At 51.0% G+C, this 21,478-nt stretch overlaps 9 protein-coding genes across 9 annotated transcripts; 5 read left to right on the forward strand and 4 right to left on the reverse strand.

The window, feature by feature from the left end:
* Positions 1-182: 182 nt before the first annotated feature.
* sam50 (SAM complex subunit SAM50) lies at positions 183-1,938 on the forward strand (the record flags this gene model as incomplete). The annotated part of the gene is made up of 4 exons (XM_056958835.1): positions 183-209; positions 281-397; positions 491-677; positions 734-1,938. 4 exons carry the CDS (start codon positions 183-185, stop codon positions 1,936-1,938), a joined length of 1,536 nt encoding a protein of 511 aa, XP_056808225.1.
* A 300-nt stretch (positions 1,939-2,238) lies between these two features.
* Positions 2,239-3,238, forward strand: N7506_009543 (transporter YIP1; the record flags this gene model as incomplete). Its single annotated transcript, XM_056958836.1, has 2 exons — positions 2,239-2,577; positions 2,636-3,238. 2 exons carry the CDS (start codon positions 2,239-2,241, stop codon positions 3,236-3,238), a joined length of 942 nt encoding a protein of 313 aa, XP_056808226.1.
* Positions 3,239-3,474: 236 nt separating this feature from the next.
* Positions 3,475-5,727, reverse strand: N7506_009544 (putative ubiquitin fusion degradation protein (Ufd1); the record flags this gene model as incomplete). Its single annotated transcript, XM_056958837.1, has 1 exon — positions 3,475-5,727. One exon carries the CDS (start codon positions 5,725-5,727, stop codon positions 3,475-3,477), a length of 2,253 nt encoding a protein of 750 aa, XP_056808227.1.
* A 419-nt stretch (positions 5,728-6,146) lies between these two features.
* Positions 6,147-7,954, reverse strand: N7506_009545 (uncharacterized protein; the record flags this gene model as incomplete). Its single annotated transcript, XM_056958838.1, has 4 exons — positions 6,481-7,954; positions 6,385-6,432; positions 6,246-6,338; positions 6,147-6,197 (listed from the first exon to the last, which is right to left on the reverse strand). Exons 1-4 carry the CDS (start codon positions 7,948-7,950, stop codon positions 6,147-6,149), a joined length of 1,662 nt encoding a protein of 553 aa, XP_056808228.1. The 5' UTR covers positions 7,951-7,954.
* A 1,309-nt stretch (positions 7,955-9,263) lies between these two features.
* On the reverse strand, positions 9,264-10,527 carry N7506_009546 (proteasome regulatory particle base subunit RPT6; the record flags this gene model as incomplete). Its single annotated transcript, XM_056958839.1, has 3 exons — positions 9,264-9,522; positions 9,565-10,243; positions 10,293-10,527. 3 exons carry the CDS (start codon positions 10,525-10,527, stop codon positions 9,264-9,266), a joined length of 1,173 nt encoding a protein of 390 aa, XP_056808229.1.
* Positions 10,528-11,175: 648 nt separating this feature from the next.
* Positions 11,176-14,712, forward strand: N7506_009547 (calcium/hydrogen antiporter; the record flags this gene model as incomplete). Its single annotated transcript, XM_056958840.1, has 5 exons — positions 11,176-11,293; positions 11,354-13,182; positions 13,231-14,196; positions 14,241-14,404; positions 14,451-14,712. 5 exons carry the CDS (start codon positions 11,176-11,178, stop codon positions 14,710-14,712), a joined length of 3,339 nt encoding a protein of 1,112 aa, XP_056808230.1.
* Positions 14,713-15,910: 1,198 nt separating this feature from the next.
* Positions 15,911-16,785, reverse strand: N7506_009548 (uncharacterized protein; the record flags this gene model as incomplete). The annotated part of the gene is made up of 2 exons (XM_056958841.1): positions 15,911-16,250; positions 16,319-16,785. The coding sequence occupies 2 exons, from the start codon at positions 16,783-16,785 to the stop codon at positions 15,911-15,913; spliced, it is 807 nt and encodes a 268-aa protein (XP_056808231.1).
* Positions 16,786-18,779: 1,994 nt separating this feature from the next.
* N7506_009549 (uncharacterized protein) lies at positions 18,780-19,480 on the forward strand (the record flags this gene model as incomplete). The annotated part of the gene is made up of 3 exons (XM_056958842.1): positions 18,780-18,817; positions 18,866-18,884; positions 19,160-19,480. 3 exons carry the CDS (start codon positions 18,780-18,782, stop codon positions 19,478-19,480), a joined length of 378 nt encoding a protein of 125 aa, XP_056808232.1.
* Positions 19,481-20,140: 660 nt separating this feature from the next.
* Positions 20,141-21,145, forward strand: N7506_009550 (holocytochrome c synthase CYC3; the record flags this gene model as incomplete). The annotated part of the gene is made up of 3 exons (XM_056958843.1): positions 20,141-20,215; positions 20,265-20,920; positions 20,971-21,145. The coding sequence occupies 3 exons, from the start codon at positions 20,141-20,143 to the stop codon at positions 21,143-21,145; spliced, it is 906 nt and encodes a 301-aa protein (XP_056808233.1).
* Between the last annotated feature and the right edge of the window lie 333 nt (positions 21,146-21,478).

A 21,478-nucleotide genomic window follows, 5' to 3' on the forward strand; every position in this document is an offset into this window, starting at 1 on the left:
AGCAAGGACGCTAATAGCTATAGGAAGCGAAAGTGAAGAGGACTGTAAGAAAGAGGGTGAAGGAGATCGAGACAATGCGGAGGGTCGATGTCGCCGTCACGTGCCACCGCATCTAGCGGCTTCGGCACGCGCCCCGATATGTTCCCCGGAGGCCGAAAGTTCTGGCCATTGCAGCCGCGAAAATGTCTTCTTTTGCCGGAGATGAAAGCGTATGGGCATCCTCCAGCTTGTGAGAGATTGTATTGCCGAGTGCTTCCACTGACTCATCTCTCACCTCTAGGTCTTCGAGCGTCTGCAGCAGCGCGCAGACCCCAAGGTCTTGGAAGAACAGCAACAAGCTGTGAACGAGCGTATGCAAGCTATTTACCAAAAGGCTCAAAACCGACTGGGGGAATTGGTATGTGTGTCTTAAATTCGAGTCCCATATAAGACCCTTTGAGACCAACTCGTGGGATTTACCGGCTAACCTGTGAATTTGGCGCTCATCTAGATCGACGAGAACTCCACTCTGCCATGCACTATTTCCTCTGTGCAAGTCACCAATGCTCCTCATACTCGCCGAAGCTTCCTTGAGCGCAGCTTGAACCCGCTCTTGAGTGCTAACAAGGGTCGCCCTTATACATTGTCCGAGGCGCTGCGGGAAGTATCGGCTGCCGCCGATAAGCTGGGACGATTCGGTATGGACACATGAAAGTGAATACAGATGTCGAGCGCTTTACTGACAATACCTTAGACCTATTCCACCAGCCTATCTCTGTCTACCTGGATGAGTCCAAGGACCAAAATGGAATGCGAAACATCGACGTGTATCTGGCCACGCGCGAAAAGTCTCGCGTGCTGCTGAAGACTGGAACTGACCTTGGAAATGCTGAAGGCTCGGCGTATGGAAACCTTCTTTGGCGTAACGTCTTCGGTGGTGCTGAGACCTTGAATCTGAATGCCTCTCTTGGCACACGCACACGATCTGCGTACCAGGCCGCGTTCGAGACCCCGATCCTGGGGGATCCCGACTTCCGTCTGGAGTTCGGTGGCATTGCAAGCTCGACGCACAAGTCTTGGGCGAGCCACGAAGAAGTTTTGAAGGGCGGTTGGAGCAAGCTCCGCTGGATGTCCAAATCCGGCCACCGTCATGAGTTGGGCTACAACGGGTTCTGGAGACAAGTGACCGGTCTCGCTGAGAACGCCTCTCCTACTGTTCGTGCGGATGCAGGCGATAGCGTGAAGAGTAGCATCTTCCACAGCTGGGTCAATGACCAGCGTGATAACGCCCTACTTCCGTCTCGTGGTTACTACGCCAAGATTTTCAACGAACTGGCTGGACTCGGTCCGCTCAAGGGTGATGTTTCCTTCTTCAAGTCTGAGATTGAAACTCAGGGCGCCATTCCCATTCCCATCCCGGGAATCAAGGGCGATAGCGGCGTCAGCCTCACCACTGGATTCCGTGCCGGTCTTCTCTACCCCCTGGGACTCGAATCCAGCACTCGACCTCAGCTTTCTCGCATCAATGACCGCTTCCAGCTTGGAGGACCTACCGATGTCCGTGGATTCCGTCTCTGCGGTCTTGGTCCCCGCGAAGGGGTCGACTCCCTGGGCGGTGATGTATATGCTGCCGGAAGTGCCAATCTGCTCTTCCCTCTTCCCCGACTTGGGGCTGAAAAGCCTGTTCGGTTCCAGGCCTTCTTGAACGGTGGCCGTCTTCTCCCCTTGCAAACCTCGCAAAAAACCGCACCTACCACTAATGGCGAGGCGCAGGATGCCATGGTCTCCACTCTCTCTGAACTCCAAAATGGCTTGCCCAGCGTTGCCGCTGGCTTCGGCATTGTCTACGCCCACCCTGTCGCTCGCTTCGAGCTTAACTTTTCGCTGCCTTTGGCCTTGCGGAAGGGCGAAGAAGGCCGCAAAGGACTCCAACTGGGCATTGGTATCAACTTCCTTTGAGCGCGTAGTAGACTTTTGAGCTCATTCATGTTATACAATAAGCAACTCTCCTCGAATTTGAACGCATAGCACCATCATCTTATATTTATGCCAATTGTAAAAGGATAGATCTTCAGGCGAAGTTATACTCCGTACCGACATACTACTTCTCGGCACCCCGGAGCCCGGGGGCCCGTGCGATGACTAATCCCGCCGTGAGGCCATTTGGAGCTTACCAGCTCTCGACAACAAACCGCCCTGCGCTTCATATCAGTTCACGTCAGCCAAAGCAGCATTCGCTCATTTCTCGCTGTCACACCAATGGCTCAATACTACCCCCAACAGCAGGGCTATGCCCCTCAAGGCTCCGCGCAAAATCTCCAGTTCTACCCCTCGTCCTACTCGGTCTCTGGCCACACGACACCTTCACAAGCATCCTACGGCGCAGGCTTCGGTGGTGCTCCCAACCCATCTGCGCAGGCATATCCTGCTGCTGGCGGCTATGGCTTCGGATCCCCGGCCGCCGGAGTCAGTGGACGCATGGGCGAGCAAGGCGGCCTGAGGACCGGTTGGTTAGCTGCGTTTGGCACCGAGGGGTATGACGGGGAGCCTCCATTGCTTGAGGAATTAGGTGTCAATTTTGAACATATTCGGACGAAGGTTCGTTGATCTTCCTCCTTCGCCGCGCACATTGCTAACTAAAGTGCGAATGTTTTAGACCCTGACCGTACTCAATCCCTTTGCTTCAATCGATAACCATCTTATGGACGATAGCGATCTCTACGGAGCACTCCTATACATCGTATTGTACGGCACCTTCCTACTTCTTTCCGGAAAGGTCTTCTATGGTTACATTTATGGCGTGGCTGTCTTTGGCACCGTTGCCTTGCACATGATTCTCAGCCTCATGTCCCCTGCCCTCGACACAGCTCCTACCCCCAACGCCGCGGACCCCAACAACTATAACCCTCACCACAAGCCATCCATCTCCAATGCCTCAACCGCGGGTCATTTCTCCGCTACTTTGACATTCCCACGCTCCGCCAGCGTACTCGGCTATTGCTTCCTCCCCTTGGTCCTCACAAGTCTGATGGGTATCCTCATTCCTATGGATACCCTGTTCGGATATCTGTTGACCATTGCTGCGGTTGGCTGGTGCACTTACAGTTCCTCGGGCATGTTCTGTTCTGTGGCGCGCATGAGTGGCATGCGGGGGCTGGTGGCTTACCCGCTGGCTTTGTTTTATGTGGTCTTTGGTATCATGGGTATCTTTTCCTCTCGTGGCTCTGGTTCCCTGGCTGCGAAAACAGGTGCGGCCTAGAGGGATCGTCAGATCTACCACCAAAACACATATAAGCTAGTGATGGAAATGTCATGGCATTGCCCTTGACTTTATCTTTGCATCTAATCATGAATATTATGAACTGTACTATTGTATTTCGTTATGCATTAGATCCGTCAACTCTTTAATGTAACCGCGCGCCTCCAAAATACACCCCCTCTGACCATACTGTTTCACATGTAAATTCATCATCTGTGTTCACTTCATCGAGTGGTTCAGGTGGCCTTGGTCGGCGCCCATTTTGATAGCCATTCTCTTGATTTCTCCAAATCACCACCAGCAGCTTCAACTCCTGCAATGCACCATGGCAGTTCAAACACCTTATCGTCCGAGGTGTCTGCCGCAATCAACTCTGCCAGATTTCGACGCTGATGACTTGTTTCATCAACACAGAAGTACAGTGGCTCCACATTGGGAGCATCTGGTTTAGTGTTGAGTACTTCGGCGAGAGGTTTGGTCACCTTCATGATTTCTGCAACGCTCATTGCGGGTGAACCAGCAGACGAAGTCATATTCTGTTTTGCTGTCTTGCAATATTTGTTCTGACACCATGGCTTGCCACATCCGGTCATCATCTGAGAGAGATAGCGGCGCTCAATGCGGCGCCGCAAAGCCTTCCCCTCTGGATCAAATGAGTCGACATACAGTGGCCCGAAGCAAAACCCACACAATCCGAGGGTGTCATTGCCGGGTTTGCTCACTGTACGGCCACAATTCTCATTCAAGCAGATGCGGGGCGTGGGTCTAGATGAACGTTCCAGATCGTGATGACGGAGGTGAGTGTTCATATCTCGCAGTCGGATGATCTTATTGCACAAGTGACATTCGGTGGTTCGTCCTCCATCTACAAGTTCATGAGGGGTCAGGCCAGAGAGCATCACCTCTGGGTCGTGGAACTCTGGGTCGGAATCGCCTTTTTGTGGCACGAGAAGATGACAGAACTGGCAAAGAATCAACTTCCCGGGGCAGTCTGTGGTGCGATGCTGAGCGAGAGCTGGTAGCCCTTCAAAGTCTAAAGCACAATCAACACACGTATGTGTCTGGTGAAATATCGCGTCGTGCTTTTCCTTGCTTGAGGCATCATTGCCATTTGCGGAATCGTGAGGACAGTGCCAATGATTCTGCCACTCTTCGGATCTCTTCTGGAACACGGTATTACATTGCCCACAAAGGATATTGTTGCGAAGACAGAAGTTCTCGTGCAGGACCAACGTCCGTTCGGGGACCCATTGCTGGCAGTTCTTGCATTGTACATCGCCAGGTTCATGAGGCTCTTCTGTGTCCTCTGTTTTCTTAGATCCTTCCGGGTTCACCGTGATTTGCAGTTGATATTGCGAGGGAGACGGTGTGGCTGTATCACTCGGTTGGGAATCAGATGAGACTGATACGTAAAGAGCCTCGGCGCCTTCCAGGGCCACATTTGTAGGCCTAAGCTCAAATTTCTTGGATGACTTGTTGGAGAAATCCCCCCAGACATGCATGTCCGCCCGTGAGCGACTTTGCTGGCGACTGGAAAGCGGGCTAGCAAATAGACTGACATTTGGGTCGTCCGAGATCAGTTCGACGCAAATAGTGTCCTCGTGATTCCATTCCCGGAGCTCGTAGTCCACATAATCTCCAGCTAGGACTTGGGCCGTCACGTTCTCTCCGAGACTCAGGATCCCACCAAGCGAGCTGCCTGTACTGGTGCCCGGCGCACGTGAGGCTTTTTCCAGTCTTTTCTGTAGCGTCTCCCGAGCTTGTTCTTCCGAAAGCGCCACAATGTCAACTTCCAGGTCTGTGTCTACCACGCATATACCTTCGCCCTCGGGAAACACTTTATCAACCAAGAATCGGAATGATTCATTCCGGGTCCCGGGTACCGTAAGAAGTATCCCATTAGTGAGCGTTGTGAAATTGTCCCGCAAGTGGCGTTCTAGCAGGGCTTTCCAATCCTCAGGGTCATATCCAGCTTCTAGTGGACGAAGCCGTACATACGTGCCTTTGGGCAGTTGCTTTGCGTGGACGGTGACTGCGGGGCTAGTTGGGGCAGGTGGCGCTTCAGTTGAGTCCTGTGCTTCCCCATTTGTGGCAAGATCTTCATCTGTGATTTCCAATGCTTCTTTGAGCAAAGCACTGAGCGCGACTTCATTTTCCTCGGCGGAGAATTCTCGGATACCCGCGTAAATGAACCGGCCATTCTGCGGATTGACAATGCGAAAGGTCAGCGGGTGGGGGAGTTGCTGTTGGCGTTGTTCGATCTCTTGCCGGGCTCGCGATTCAGCGGCGAAAGTGTGAGGGTTGAATGGGTCGAATGACGCAGTGTGTACTCGAGAATTTCCAGCGGGCACAGCTTGAAGCGGAGCCGCAGCTAGCAGTTGCTCGAGGGCGGATTGAGGTAGAGTGATCTTATCGCCGGGCAGTCGAGGTGTGTTTTCTGGCGATGCGACCGCAAACTGGGACGACCAGACTAGACTATCTTGCGCCATGATGGATATCCAGAAGAGAGAGAGAGTTCATTTCATTCAATACTTATGTCCGCGGGGGGATGTACAGCGGAGATTAGCGGCGATTTGAGAAAAAAGCATCCACAATGTACGTTGACCGCCTTGTTCTCCGCCTTTAGTACTTCGATCACGCTGGTCTTTCGGAGCTGATCTACAGCAATTATCTGATCCAGGGCGGATCAAAAGTCTCATCCGGCTTGGTTTATTGTCGCTTTGAAAGGCTCGATCTCTATATACAATGTTGAAAAGCTGGTAAACGCCATGAAGAGCAGAGTGAATTCTGCCGGATAAAACAGTATGCTGTTGGCCGCTATTATCGATAAGCAAATAAGCACGCGATAAGAAGTTCTGGAAGCCTCCACGCTATTGAAAATCACATCTACTTCCTACACTTCCTGGGGCTAGAAGTTGCCACGCATTCGACCGCGAGAACTGGTATTACACCAATCACACTGTGCATATTAGTGAGAGCCCTCGAGGTCTTCATAGTACAAACTTACCAGTGTTTTAGAGCATCCCTCATTATGTTGGATACAATAGTCGCCCTGACATCCTTGACAGGTGTGTTGGCACTCCATTTTACAGGAAACACACTGGCATGGTTAGTAGGATTCTAATTCAGAGGGTGAATGCACTTACGGTTGGGCCACACTCCCAGCAATCTTTACTTACACCACGTTCCAATCTCTGCATGGATGTTAGTTATGTTATTTCTGGTGTTGGAACTCTACATACCTCGCGCTCAGCAGCTTCGGTGGATGTGGCATGGGCAGTTTGGTGTGGCGACAAATTGACGCGCACCTGTTGCGGGTTGGGGAGACAATTCCCACAGAACCATTTGTTGCATCGGTGACACCATCGGTTGGTGAGGCAGTCCGCACAGCGAGCAACCAGAACTGGATGCTCTCCCGGAATCAACTCGGGCCGCTTCGCTGCCGCCACACTCGACACATGCAGCGGCGGGGGGCTCAGCATGGGGAATTGAACGTCCGGGGACTGGCCCCAGATGGCCGGACCCTCGGGGGAACTGTGGCACCCATCACATCCGCGGGGGCCGAGAGCCACGGTGGCTACTGCGGGTCCAAGGAATGGGACCGAATTATCCTGCTGCGGGTTATGCCGTGGACCCCGACACAATGTGGCATCAAAGGCGATAATTCCCTCACATTTCTGGAGGACTTGAGCCCAGCCTTCCTCGAGACTATGCTTGAAGAGTTTTCCGGAAGGACTGTACCATTCATTCTGACCCTTCTTTGGTGTTGTCTCTTCCGAACTGGATGGCGTCTGGCTAGGGCTTCGTGAGGTTTGAACGCGAGTGGACCACCAATCACGGTATTTGGGACGTGCCACCGCTTGAGAGGCTTCACTCATTGGCGAGAAATGATAGATACCCTTCACTCGAGGGGTACCGGCAGGGCGAGTGGGTCGAACGGCATGCTGAATCACCTGCATGAGCTTGCGTTCGTTCAGATGGCGACACTCCCGAATGGAGAGAATGTTGACATTAAACCGATCTGTCAATATGATATCGGCCACCAGATCCGCGGGCACAGACAAGCCATCCAGAATTAGGGTGCGCACATCTTGGAGTATGTTCCTGCGCTCCAAGCTCTTGAAGATACGGTTCAACGGGGCCGCATAAATCTCATCTTCGGTTTGAGTATCGTTCTGCTCCTGTGACACCGACGGAAGCTGGGAACCTTGACACCGGGTCAGATCGAGATGCCGGAACACGTATGGAGTCTGCGTGATAACAGTGTGTAGATGGCGGGAGGTGGCGCTCAACGCCATTAGTGATGGCACCGACAGATGAGGTGCCATTTGGTCCAGGACCAAGCTGTTGCTCAGGATATCCTCCAACGACGTTGGACGGGGTGCAGGTACCGGCTTGGATATCACCCGCTCGGAGGGTAGAGCCCGAACGACAGGTTCCAGACCCAATTCCTTGCGGGTCAAACGCCGTGCACCGTAGAAATCGGGGGCGCGGCCGATCAGATCTTGTCTGTAGGCGGCCATGGCTCCAACGGCAACTTCATCACCCAAGAAGCCGAATGGAGAGGCATTGGGCTGGATTTCCTGAAGAGCAGCACGGGCCTTGACCAACTCACTCTCCAAGAGATGAATGGTTGATTGTAAGACGGCCGGCATGGCTTGAGTCTGTTTCGGATCAATGGCAAGGGCTAGTGAAGACCACAGGTCTGACATAGTCCTATATAGAGAGAGAGAGGGAGAGAGTCAGAGACAAAGAATTCCAGGTGGGGAGGCCCACGGATCAAATAGTCAAATCGTCAAATAGTTTAAATGGCGGATAAATCAGATCAGATCAGCCAAGATTATGCGATTGGATGATGCTATTGAGTAAAGAGTCAAACAGATGATCCTAGTATGCCCAAAAGGGATTGTCGGTCAGCGAAGAGCACTAATCTCATGCACTCCGTGATCTATTCGTATACTTCGTGTATATTCTTTTTTTTTTTACCTGCTTTTCTTTTTAGGGGCTATTCTTTTTTTTTAAAAATTTAACATTAATTCAGACCTAGTATAATCCCCCCTTTTTAGGCTCAACAAACTCCTCTGCATTCTAGAAGGTGTCTTGGCCTGTACGATGTAAGGGAATCCAACTACTTGGGGAGCAAGTGCCGGATACTTGGACAAAGTATGGGGTGACCATAGGTGGAGTCGGTACTCAGGACCAGGGGCTCAGGTACTCCACTAATGCCCCGACTCCACTTTGTCACAACGTTGGGAAATGATCCGCCGGTCACGCGCACCTGTGCTTATTACCCGATCTACAAGTACTGGATGTACCTCTTCCCTGTACTTCCTAAGTACGGGTACTTTGTCCTCTGTACCCGATCTATACGTGTTCAATGTGGCCATTCCTCCAGGGTACTTCACAAGTACTCTCTACGGTGGAAATACTGTGGAATAGCTACCTCCCACCACTTATTACTTCTGTGCAACACTCCAGCCCTCAACATTCTGTCCCTCGTCAAGGCGTCACCCTAACACTTGCTGCCAAGACTGATCCGCGGACACTGATTTCCGCGCCAAGCGAATGCCGATAGGAGACTATGATCTACGCGGTCCGCATCATGCCAAGCCTGCAGTCGCTGAATCAATTTTTTGACCTTGGGTTCACATAGGGGGTGCCTAGAGGTGCCAAGCAGATTGGTGTCTGGATCATTGTGGCTGTGTGGGGCTTCTTCCGTGCGAGAGAGAGAGTTGAGAGCAGAAAAGGTCCCGGGTTGGGGTCCCCTTGCTTGCTATCGTACACTCTCTGCTTTAAGAATGTACATTCGACACGAGATGGGGGAAATTGCACCAGGCTTGCCGACGTGAGACACATGCGGGGACTCGTCGGCCGGAGAGTGGCCAAGCACAGGGCGTTGCACATCTACGGGTGTCCGTATGGATCGGATCTTGACACGTCGTCACACAATTATGCATTCGCTTGAGGATGATCAGGGTAGGATTAGAACTAGTGATACAATGTCGATCGTGCCCCAAAGATCCCTCTACTTCCACAGCTTCGACACGGCAACCTCCTTGTCATCGTGCTTGTTGAGGATCTTGGCGGTGGCCAGGTCGAAGTCCTCTTGTGTGACGTGCACCCGACGCTCACGGAGGGCGTACATACCGGCCTCAGTGCAGACACCCTTCAGCTCGGCTCCTGAGCATCCGTTCATCTTCTCGGCAATCTTGGTGAGGTTGATGCCACGGGTCAGGTTCATCGAGCGGGAGTGAATCCGCAGAATATCGGCACGAGCCTCGATACTATGTAGGGTTAGCATGTATCATGACAGGAAAGGGAGTGACTCACGAAGGAGGGGGAATTCAATCTTGCGGTCGATACGCCCGGGTCGGAGCAGGGCCGGGTCAAGAATATCCAGTCGATTCGTCGCCATGACAATCTTAATGTTCTTTGTAGGCTCGAAACCATCCAGCTGGTTTAGCAACTCCAGCATAGTACGTTGTACCTCGGAATCACCACCACCGGCAGAGTCTATGCGGCTGGATCCAATACTATCGATTTCATCCATGAAGATAATACTGGGTGCGTGCTCTCGTGCCATGACAAACAGTTCACGCACCATGCGACTACCTTCACCGATGTATTTTTGAACCAGTTCGGAACCGCTGACTCGAATGAATCGACAATCGGTGTGGTGGGCGGCCGCGCGAGCGAGCAGGGTCTTTCCCGTTCCAGGGGGACCGTAGAGCAGAACACCCTTTGGCTGTGCAATACCCAGAGATTCGAATAGCTCGGGGTGCTTGAGTCCAAGTTCGATGACTTCCTTGATTTCCTTGATCTGTTGATCGAGACCACCGATCATGTCGTATGTGCTGTCGGGGACCTTCTCGACCATCATGAGCGACACCAGCGGATCGACGGAGGAGGGTAGCATCTTCTCGAGCTTGTAGGAGTCGGATAGAAGGGCGACGCGCTTGCCAACGGTGAGTTTGCTAATGTCGACACCATCGGAGATGTCCACGACTGTACACTGTATTAGCAATGTCACCGGAGAGCTGACGCAGAGACCTACCGTATTTTCCTTCTGGGTGTACTTTGACCAGAATCTTTTTGGTGCTCATCACCTTCACGACCTCACCGACGTAGGAACCGGGCTGTTGGAGCAAGCCAAGCTCTTCGCGCAGTAGACGCACCCGCGAGTTGTAGTCATTGCGCTGGGCCTCTAATCGCCTTAGCACAGCTTGGCCTTGGATGATCTCGAGCTTCATGCCCTCGATCTTATTGCGATAGTAGTTGTCCAGAGCCATGATGGCGATTTGGGGTGATGACGCTATGGGGTCTCAAGGGCTGACTGTTCTGCCACAGAGCAGTTATAATGAAAGGGAAAAGGCGTGCTCTGTCAATTCCAGACAGGATGCGATGATGAGTGTTTTGATAGACGTGAGTTGGGAGCAAGGACTTGACGCCGGGGTTTGGAGAGCTGATCAATCTAGCTCTACCAGCCAACAGTTGGGTGGTGATTTGATTAGGTAATTTGTGCCTGGAATACGAGGCACTCTAGTTAAAACAAACACAGCAAACATATATATATTGATAGCTCCCCACTTTTCCACCGGGTGGATCTGATTGGGCAGAGAGCTGCCCGATGACTTGATCATCTGCAAGCAAGTGAGAAAGTACAAGGCAACGGTCAAAGAGCCTTCTCACCTACATTTCATTTCCTCGGCCACGAGTCTCGTCCTACCTTGCAATGTATATGTCTTGTTCTTAAATGAAACGTCCATCGAATCTATTGTCGCGTTTCACCTAGATCTTATCTGGAGAATGTCAGCGGAGGTTTCATCGCTTTGATCTCTTTTTTAACGCTCTGTGTGGTCAACGCAAAGAGCCAAGAATTTCTCCTCCTTGGACTTGATCCCCTCTTTTCTCGTTTCCGCGCGTCTCATTAATCAGCCATGGCGGGCGACAACGACTCCCGCGAGCCAACCCAGCCATCTGCAGCGGAAGGGGGAAACTCAGGCTCTGAGATGGCGCCTCCAATGAGACCGTCTGCACCAGCGCGGAGGACATATGGTGGGTGTGCCTCCGGTGTAACATGCGAGGAGATCAGGTTGGGCTAACCCGGAATCGCAGGTACACTTGATACGTCTTCCCTCGAGGCGACCAATCCCGAATCGCGCGACGATGGAGAAGAGTCTTCGAGCCGAGCGTTTACAACCCAGTCATCTGCTTCTCCCGAAAAAGCCCGCAAGCCTTCTCTGTCGCGACGCATGACTTCGAAACGCCAGATTTCTCAGTTCTCGACGGACGACGACGTCAATGAGGTCAAGCAGTTAATGAACATGAAGCAAGCGGGAAGTACGTCTCCCAGGATACGCCCGCTGAGAAGACAAACCTCGACGCTGAAACGGCGTCCTAGTGCTCGACCCAGCCCCTTGGCGAGAGGTGAGTCGGAAGGCTACAACATGGAGGGGTCGGGCTTGATTGGCCCTGGTATGGACTTTGAGCAGGAAACCCCCACCGCAGGGCTTGCTGGAGACAGTGAACCAGATGTCGGAGATGACGACGATTTGGACGACTCGGACGACTCGGACGCCGCGAGCGACGCAGAAAGCTTTACTCTCAAGGATCGTCAACAAGCTATCAACCAAACGCATCCATTCGGTATCAGGCTGTGGAAGCCTGCGCTATACAAGAAGAGCCGCTCAGTGGAAAAAACCGCCGAGGGTGACATTCACTCATCCCCGGGTGGGTATGTCAGTCCCCTGTTGTTCCTGACCAACCTGCTGTGGTCTTTGTTTTTCGGATGGTGGCTTGCATTGGTTGCCCTGATCGCTGCGGTTGCATGCTTTGCCTTTTCTTACTCGTCAAGTGCCGTGGAATACGGAAGGGTGTTTGCAGGTCTTTCGCGGTACCTACTCTACCCATTTGGCTCATTTGTCCTCCTTGAGTCGGATGAGAACTATGCCGAAGAGGATGAAGGTGAGGGTCGCAGTATCAGCGAATATGAACAGTGGCAAAACGGTGACCTGGAGCATGGCCGTCTGTTCTTTGGCCCTCGCAGAGATCGGTCGCTCGTTGGAAGACGAAGGAACAGTGTCGACTCCTCTGGTGAGCAAGACAGCCTGCTTGGGCGGCCCCAGCGTGGAAATAGTGACGACACTCAGCTTCACTCCAAGCGTCGTCTTTTCGGGCGCGGTGAGTGGACTTTGGGTCGGGTGGTGTTTTTCGTGTTCTTCTACTTCTTGGTCGGACCTCTTATGCTCATAACGTCGCTCATCTGTTGGCTTCTGGTCTTCTGGATTCCCATGGGCCGTGTGACAATCACTCTGGTCAGCCATCTACGCAGGCACCCATTGGCCCTGTCATTCCACTCTGATTCTACATACGCCAGATCAAGCACTAGTGCGCCTTCGCCTTCCATTCTGCTTTGCACCTATCGAGCTGCCGGAACGAGGTATTGGAAATACACAGTGGATGGAACAAATGTCTTCCTGATCAATCTTCTTGGTGTGGTCGTTTTTGTGATTGCCGATTATTTCATTCTGGCTGGGATGTTGGGTCTTAAGAACTGGCTCACCCACCCGGGATTGATATTCACACTTGCTCTACTGTCTATCATTCCTTTGGCTTACTTTATCGGGCAAGCCGTTGCTTCCATCTCCGCCCAATCTTCAATGGGCTTGGGTGCTGCCGTCAATGCGTTCTTCTCGACAATCGTTGAGGTGTATCTTTACTGCGTTGCTCTGAGTGAGGGTAAAGCTGGACTTGTGGAAGGTAGCATCATTGGCAGTATATTTGTCGGTGTTCTATTCCTCCCCGGCCTATCCATGTGTTTTGGCGCTTTGGCGCGCAAGACCCAGCGATTCAACGTGAAATCGGCTGGTGTGACCTCTACAATGCTGCTTTTCGCAGTCATTGCCTCTTTTGGTCCTACCCTTTTCTATCAGGTTTATGGCAGTGTAAGTCTTATATCCATCCTGTTGAGACATCTTGACTAACCTTTCTAGCATGAGCTGAATTGCTATTCCTGTGCCGATTCACTCGACTTGGCAAGTCGAGACTGTCGCCGCTGCTACTTCTCCCAGACGGCGGCTGTGAATGACCAATTTTTCCAAACCGCCGTGCAACCGTATGCATGGATCTGTGCAGTCTTGATGTTCTTGTCGTACGGCGTTGGTCTGTGGTTCACTCTGAGGACCCATGCCGCCTTGATTTGGGCGACGGAGGTAGAGGAGAAGAAACATGCCCAAGCCCAAGCTCAAGCCCATTCTCAGAACGTTCAAGACTCATTCACATTCGAACCAAGTGAGCCGAGGCACCTGTTATTCCCGAATGATCAGCCCGAAGCCTCGGGTGCGGGTTCGGTGCCCAAAGACTCAATTCAGGAACACCCAGTGTACAAGAAGACATATGCCGCAAACCTGAAGCAATATGGCTTGGACGACAGCTGCTCATCTGAACCAGTGCGGGGAGGTACCGCTGCAGGCTCTGCAAACAATAGTCTGCATGTGGTGCCACCCCGTTCTGCCGACGAGTACAGCTGCCCTATGCCCAAGGCAATCCGAGATCTCAGTGTCGAAGACCGCGAGGCCACAATCCGTTACTTGGCTGAAGTTGCAGCGACCAGGGCTGCGCAAGCCTCGCGAGAATCCGCTCGCAGTCGCAAGATTAATCAATCCCAACACCATGGAGCGAGTCGTCAGGCCAGCCGTCCCGCGGGGCATTCGGTGGTTCCTGGCGAGGATGAGGAAGATCTTGGGGCAGCTGCAGAGCCTTCTTCTGGGGGACACGACGCACCTAATTGGAGCAAGGCCAAGAGTTCTATCGTTCTTCTTGGAGCAACTGTCCTCTATGCAGTAATTGCGGAGATTCTTGTCAACACTGTCGATGTAGTATTAGAGAGTGTTGACGTTGACGAGAAGTTCTTGGGTATCACTTTGTTCGCTTTGGTTCCGAACACCACTGAGTTTTTGGTACGTTGTTCACACTCTTTGGCTTGGCTTTGCTGACGAAATAGAACGCCATTTCATTTGCCATGAATGGCAATATCGCCTTGTCCATGGAAATCGGATCTGCCTACGCATTGCAGGTGTGTCTGCTACAGGTGCCCGCTGTGGTTCTCTTCAGCGCCGTCTACGTTCGAGGGCTGGACGTGGCCGAGGTTGCGAGCCACTCTTTCAAGTATGTCCCAAGTATCAGTGCGATGTGCTAGGCTAACATCTATCAGCTTGATCTTCCCTCAGTGGGACATGATTACCGTGATTCTTTGCGTCTTCTTGCTGTCTTATGTGTACGGTGAAGGCAAGAGCAACTACTTCAAGGGATCAATCCTTGTTCTCACTTATTTTGTTGTTCTTGTTGGTTTCTACATGTCGGGCTACGTCAATATGGACAATATGGGCGTGGACCGGTTCGATACTTTGGCTATGGGGGCAAACCGTGACAAGTTCTTCACTCTCGGTCGGACAAGAAGCGGAGAGGCATATTAAGGTCTTTTCCGTTGACTCTCTTGATGTCCAAGGTTGGTATATTCCCTATCGTCTCGTTGCATAGCGATGTATTTCAGATCTCTCCTTAGCTGTGTTTATACCTGTGTCATAATTTGATCTTTACGATCCGAGCAGAGCTCGCACTGTACATTCGTCTGTTTGGTCAACCGTGTATCAAGTGGACTCCACAGCTTCATCTACGCCAGTTATACAACCGTGCCCATCACTCAACGTCCAGTCTTCATCCTACCTATACAACTCTACCCACACTCACCAAACAACCACTACTGTAAATTACCCTCACCACCCCAACCCCCACTCAGACTTTACCACTCACTCTGTTTCTGTTAGCGGAGGCGGGCAATGGTTGGAACAAGATGAGGAACGAAGTTGGACTTGCCTGTCAAGACCAACCCGATCCAACCCATCCCATCCTGCCTCGCCTGATGTGCCACCTCTCAAAACCGCCTGTGTCCCATCCTCGTTCAACAGTGTGATATGAAGCAGTGGAGCGTCGACCATGGACATGCGAGTGGAAATGAACGATGAGCGCATGTGAGCGAGGTTGAGGGTGTGGATGAGGAGTGGGAGTGGTAGGGGGATTAGTAGAATATATAGAGTATATAACCAGTGGTTAATACTGGATGAGAATACATCTGGGCACGGGGATGACACGAGGGGCTTATTGCTGGACGGATGTTTATACTTGCCTACGTAGACATGTCTGACCTGACGATGGACTATAGCTAGGACATCAATACCAATATAGTGATTCATATAGACTGCCACCAACTTCTTCGCGGCCTCCTGGGTGACCTCCGTGCCCTCGAGCTTCTCGTATCGGGCCCCAGCAACCTCAAGGTCCGCACCTTTTTCACATAACCACGCATATGCCTTTGGGCCGAGGTAGCTGGATGAGTGACACCACAGACCCTTGGGCAATATGCGGTCCCGAACGTCGGATTTAATCAAAGCCGTTGGCAGACCTCTAGTGAGATCTTTGATCAGGTAATCAGCGAGGGTCTTCGCGTCTGTTGTTTTGTGACTGCCGGTGGCTGATTTCTTCAGCTCCTCAACTCCAGCCCTCAAAATAAGCTTGCGCGCTTCCAGACAGACGGGCGATCACTTCTCGACTGGCATCTGTCTGTACTGACTCTGTAGAATCTGTAATCCCTCGTTGGGATGATTGATCGCGTAGTCAGTATCGATCACATTTGCTGAACTTGACGGTTGTCCGTCCATCTTGATGGACGTGCAACCGTGGGCCCACCAATGTGCCGAGTGATCGATCAACGTCAGTCATCTTGAGCACATTTTCTGAGATCCGATCATTGGGATCCAGGAGGCTGTGAGTGGCGGCCTCTCGGAACTCGCCGGTGTTGAAGTTGATGCCCTGGGCCTGCGCCTGCAACTGGTACAGAGTTGCACTCAAATAATCCACTGTCAGGGCGCCGAGAAGAAATCTTTCCTGTAGTGTTTCGATGGTCGGCGAGTTGTTGCCGATCTCTTTGTTGATATGGGAAATCTCGGGCAGGAATCTGAACGTCGCGGCGTCCAGTTTGTTCATATCTCCTTTGCCGCTTCGCCCTCCACACCAGCGAAGAACGGCACCTCGTAGCTCATATCAGAGATACGGGTCTGTCGCGCTGTGCGCGTTCTCCGCTGGTGTGGCTCATTAATCAGGTCGTTGGCACAACCCCACCCGGTTGCCCAATCCATCGCCCAGCGGTGATTACATTGCTCGAACCAGTTCCGGTTCTTTTCTTGCAGTGCTTTCCCGCCGGCGCCAATGCTCCCCATTTCACATTGAAACTCTGTGAAGAAATTGACGTTGCGACCTTTATCGATTACGGCATTTAGTGCCGAACACTTCACCACGCCCTTGTTTGAGCTAAGAGCGACTGAACCTTGGACATTCAGGTCCAAGAGGCCCCAGCGGGTCATCCCCCTAGAGTCCTTGTTCATCAGGACGACTCTCCGGTGCAACAAGACTTGCTCGTCTGTTGCACTGGAGAGGCCTTCTCGGTCAAATGTCTCATCGGGTATGAACGTCCCGACTGGGTCCTTTGTCATGAGGACTACTCTCCGATGTAACAGGATTTGCTCGCTCGTTGCACTGGAAACGTGTTGTTAATATTGGGTAAGATGAGGTATATAAAAGGCTAAACACAAAAGGTTAGAAGAGGACTCTTTATAAGCAAGCCTCAGGGTTAGAAAACTAGGAAGTCAACTGACCTTTGTATGTAATAAGAAGAATTGGGACTAAGATAGAGAAGAAGAGAAGGAGTATTCATACTCCAATAAGAGGCCTGTGCATGTTTTGAAAAAGTTGGAGCTGAGAAGAAGAAGATGATAGTGGTGAAGAAGAAGAAGAAGAAGAAGAAGAAGAAGAAGAAGAAGAAGAAGAAGAAGAAGAAGAAGAAGTCTATTTATACTCTGATATAGTTTTGTATCCTATTTAATTATACAAATAATTTATTAGATCATCATAGAACTAAGTAAAATAAGATCAAATGAAGTGAGCTCAAATGAAGTGATGTCAAGTAAACTAAGCTTGTATAAAGTAAAGCTGAATGAGCATTAGGTTAAGTGAAGTGAGGTGAAATTAAATTGTTCCAGTCTTGCCCTCAATTGCTCCCTGTTTAGGAAGTAGGGCCATTCCCCCTCTTTGCTTGCTTCTCTCCCTCTCCCCGTCCCAGGCAGCTCCTATAAAGACTTCCATGACTCAGTTCTGTATACAATCTACATTGCTCTTGTGCTTCTTATTTGCCTTGTAGATCTGAGACCTACTTTGCCTTCTTGAGAAATAAATCCAAAAAAAAACTAAAACTAATATCACAGACAGGCATGGTGATAATAAAGCTTTAAAATGACAGAAGGTCCTATTTGATGAAGAAATTAATGATAGAAAAGGAAGTAAGAAGTAAGAACAGCTATGGAGCAAGAAGTAAGCTCATGGCAATAGCAAGTAAACAAGAAGCAGGCAAGCAGGCATATACATGGAAGCGAGAAGAAGCCAGTATATGACGAAGCGAGAGATATCATTTGATACATGCAAACATGACAGGTGTTTGAGGGTTCCAACCACCCACCCCATTGCGCTAGGAGCAAAATACTAGGCTTCCAAGGGACTAGACACCCCGGTCTTTTGCTCCTAGTATAGTAGTTAGGTCTTAGAAAGCACCCTAAGACATAAGACTGTGATGGTATGTTATATGGCTTTAAAGAAAGGGTAACCTTCAATATACGCCCCTCGCTTGCTCGTATGCTCCTTCTCTATTTCTTCCCTTCTCTCTTTCTATCTTTCTGTCCTTCTTTCTGTCCTTCTTTTTCTCCCTCTCTCCTTCTCTTCTTCTCTCCTTCTTCTCTTCTTCTCTCCTTCTTCTCTCCTTCTCTACTTTGGTGTCGCCTGGGCCAAAAGACTTGATCTCCTTCAAATCACCAGTCACTTACAGTTCTGGGTATTCCAAATCCGACAGCCCTTTCACATGCCTCTATATGTTGCCTGGTTGTCATCCGGTATCAGAGATCGATGTGAATCAGTGACGAATCACACGGTAAATGAGAAAGAAAAACAACATGCTTCTCATTTCAATTTTGCTAATGATTTCAGATCCAAATACCTTTCCATGATTCAGTCATCGAATGATATGCTATAGCGACAATACCTATCGGTAGTCGATCAATTCGAGGACCATGGAACCCTGCGTGGCCTGCACTACAACAGCATGCATATGCGTGGCTGGGTGGGATGGGCTGACAGCCAAAAACCAACAATTTCTTGTGATCGTTGACCTATTCAAAGCCACACGGATCGAAAGGATGTTCTGGGTCTCGAGCAAGTTCACTGTCATCAGCATCCCGGACACTGGACAAACTTTCAAAGGCGCAGCTGTATGACTGAACAGCGACGCTCTCAATTTTGTTCGGTTCATTGAGCAATCGCATCATATCGAAAAAGAACAAGCGAGATCAACCAAGATCGCCTGTCTATTGGCAGGGACATGAGAGGAGGATATCGCAACAGCGGTATACGACCACGATCTGTCCTCATTACCAACCAGCCGATGAATAGACCTGTCGTCATCACATCGACGCCCTCCGTGTAAGTACACCACTTGATCTCATGGTCAACCTACTAACGAAATCTCAGTTTCATACAAGGACCAAGCGTATGCAATTCCATCCTCATATCAACTCCAAGCTAACCACTCGCAGATGCATCTGCCCACCACGACGATCTGATCCCCAATTCAGAGGGAAACTATCGATGCCAGTTGTGTTCGCCTAACTTGGACAAATCGAGATGCACATGCAGACCAAACATGCCGGCCTATATTGGCCAATGTATCACGAACCAAATCTCGTGAATCTTCAATTCCCAGATGGGATTTTCTTCTGCGGGCGATGCTCCGCACCATACAGGGATGCTGATCGATGCAAACAGCACCTGTTTGAGAAGCGCGGCTCTGGTGTCGCTCAAAAGCGACCCGATCTCTCTATCATACCGATTGCCGAGGTGTACAGGTGCAATGTCTGTAGCTGGCGAACAGATTCGGTTGCAATGCTCGCGGATCATATCAAAGACCGGCACCAGAGCAATGTCGAGCCTGAGAACGGTGATCCCTCCACCGAGCAAATGGATCTGATCTCCCTGTTTACGTCTTCATCGCATGGTGATGGGTCACCAGACGACCCAGTCGGGCCCGGCCAGAGCATAATCTCATGTCGGTACCGCAAATTGAATTGCGATCGCACTGATCTGTGATGGCAATGCATCTGTTCCAAAACAAAAGATGATTCTGTCTTTACCGACAAAGAGTCAAATGCAAATCGGTGAGTTTCATCACTTATCTCGCATCGAATCCGCAGTCTGGCAAATGAGCGCTAATGCCACCAATGTCAGCAAAGTTATCATCCACTCTCAATTATATCTTACATGGTGGTACATTCAACCACCACTCAACAGTTATTCGGAGTTTCATCTCTCATATCCACCAAGTTAATGAGCTAAGTGCTCAAACGCCAACATCTTTTGACTTCATCGACTCAGTTGCTCAAGTGCGGAGATATCAACTGATGTATGATCAGCCGTATGACTTTACTTTAACATCAGTTCTGAATACATCAAGCTCTTGACCTTTGAAGTAGAAAAGAAAACTGTAAACATTTGAAATAATAGCTTTGTAGCTACGGAGTACGGAGTACCTAAGAATGTATCGACGGTGTCAACAAGCATCAACAAGCATAACCTTATATAGATTAGTAAGCACATCAATAGAGCCTATCACGTGGCCGCTTTATGTCATCCGGGAAAAATTGGCAAAATTGGCAGTTCGGATCGCAAATCGCCTTCCGACCCTCCGTGCTGATCTAGGTGTTTTTTTTTGTAATCCTCTTTCTTTCCCGCTGACTATTATTCTTCACCATGGGTTGGTTCTGGGCAGATACTCCAAGTCCGGCGGTCATTCCACATGCCTCTAACACAAGCGCATCTCCTCCGGTTCGTCTTATCACCTCCAAAACAGACCAAGACTGACCCTTATCTACAGCCGGGATGCCCGATGCATGAAGCAGGCGCGAAGCCTGCACCAACACTGGCTGCTGAGCCTCCCAGCAGCTGTCCGATGAAATCCAAGGATTCTCCGTTCTATTCCCCCCCAAAAGCAGCACAAGAAATTCCGCAGCCATCTGTCGCGCAGCCCGTCGCGCAACCTTCAACCTTGTCAAAACTGAACCCTCTGAACTACATGTTCGCGTCGATCTCCCAAGAGCGCGCGACCAACCAGACCGTTGACCTACCCATCGAGCGTGAGCCCTCGTCCATCCCGAGAGGCGATGCCGAAGGTAACTGGGAGTATCCTTCGCCGCAGCAAATGTACAATGCGATGCTGCGCAAAGGACACACCGATACCCCCCAAGACGCGGTTGAATCGATGGTCGCAGTGCACAACTTCCTCAACGAAGGCGCCTGGGATGAGATTGTTTCGTGGGAACGCGTGTTCAGCAAAGGCCTCCAGGCCGGATGGCAGCACTGCCGACGAGGCGAGGAAAACCTGAGCAACGACCTGATATACGCCGACGAGAACGGGAAATTTGACGATGCCTCCCCGCCTCGTCTGCTGCGTTTCCAGGGTCGCCCACAAGAATGGTCGCCCAAGGCCTCAATCTACCAAGCCCTGAGCTGGGCATACCCGACCAAGTTTGAGTAAGTGATATTCAGTACTGTACGTGTCAAGACAACTAACTCTCATCCAGAACGAGCCCTCCATTCGATCGCCACGATTGGTATGTCGTCCGTCAAACCCCTACCGGCCCGAAGGAGATCCGATACGTGATCGACTATTACTCCGGGGATCCCGACCCTCACGGACTCCCGGTCTTCCACCTTGATATTCGTCCCGCAATCGATACCCCCCACAGCCGCTGCTGAGAGACTCATGCGGTGGGGAGGAGACGTCTGGTGGAGGGCTAGCGGCGCAAGTGCTCGCGAGCAAGCCTCCGAAGCCTAAACTCGTCGCTGAAAGCTTGCCTTGCAGGTTGCTTCTCCACTCCACTCTGTATAGTTCCGACATGGCGCAGGCGTTTCATGACTTTGGCCCATGCTTGTATAATGTTCCTTCTCCCTCCTGTCTTACCATTTTTGCTTTGCCATTTAGTCTATGACAATAGGCACATGATAACGATATCTTTGCATTAATATCTCAATTCCAACGCAATCCACTTTATTAGGACTATCTATAATAACCAGCCAACTTAAGATGAA

The sequence above is a fragment of the Penicillium brevicompactum genome (assembly GCF_028827555.1).
Source record: "Penicillium brevicompactum strain IBT 35665 chromosome Unknown utg000006l_segment0_segment0, whole genome shotgun sequence".
NCBI lineage: Eukaryota > Fungi > Ascomycota > Eurotiomycetes > Eurotiales > Aspergillaceae > Penicillium > Penicillium brevicompactum.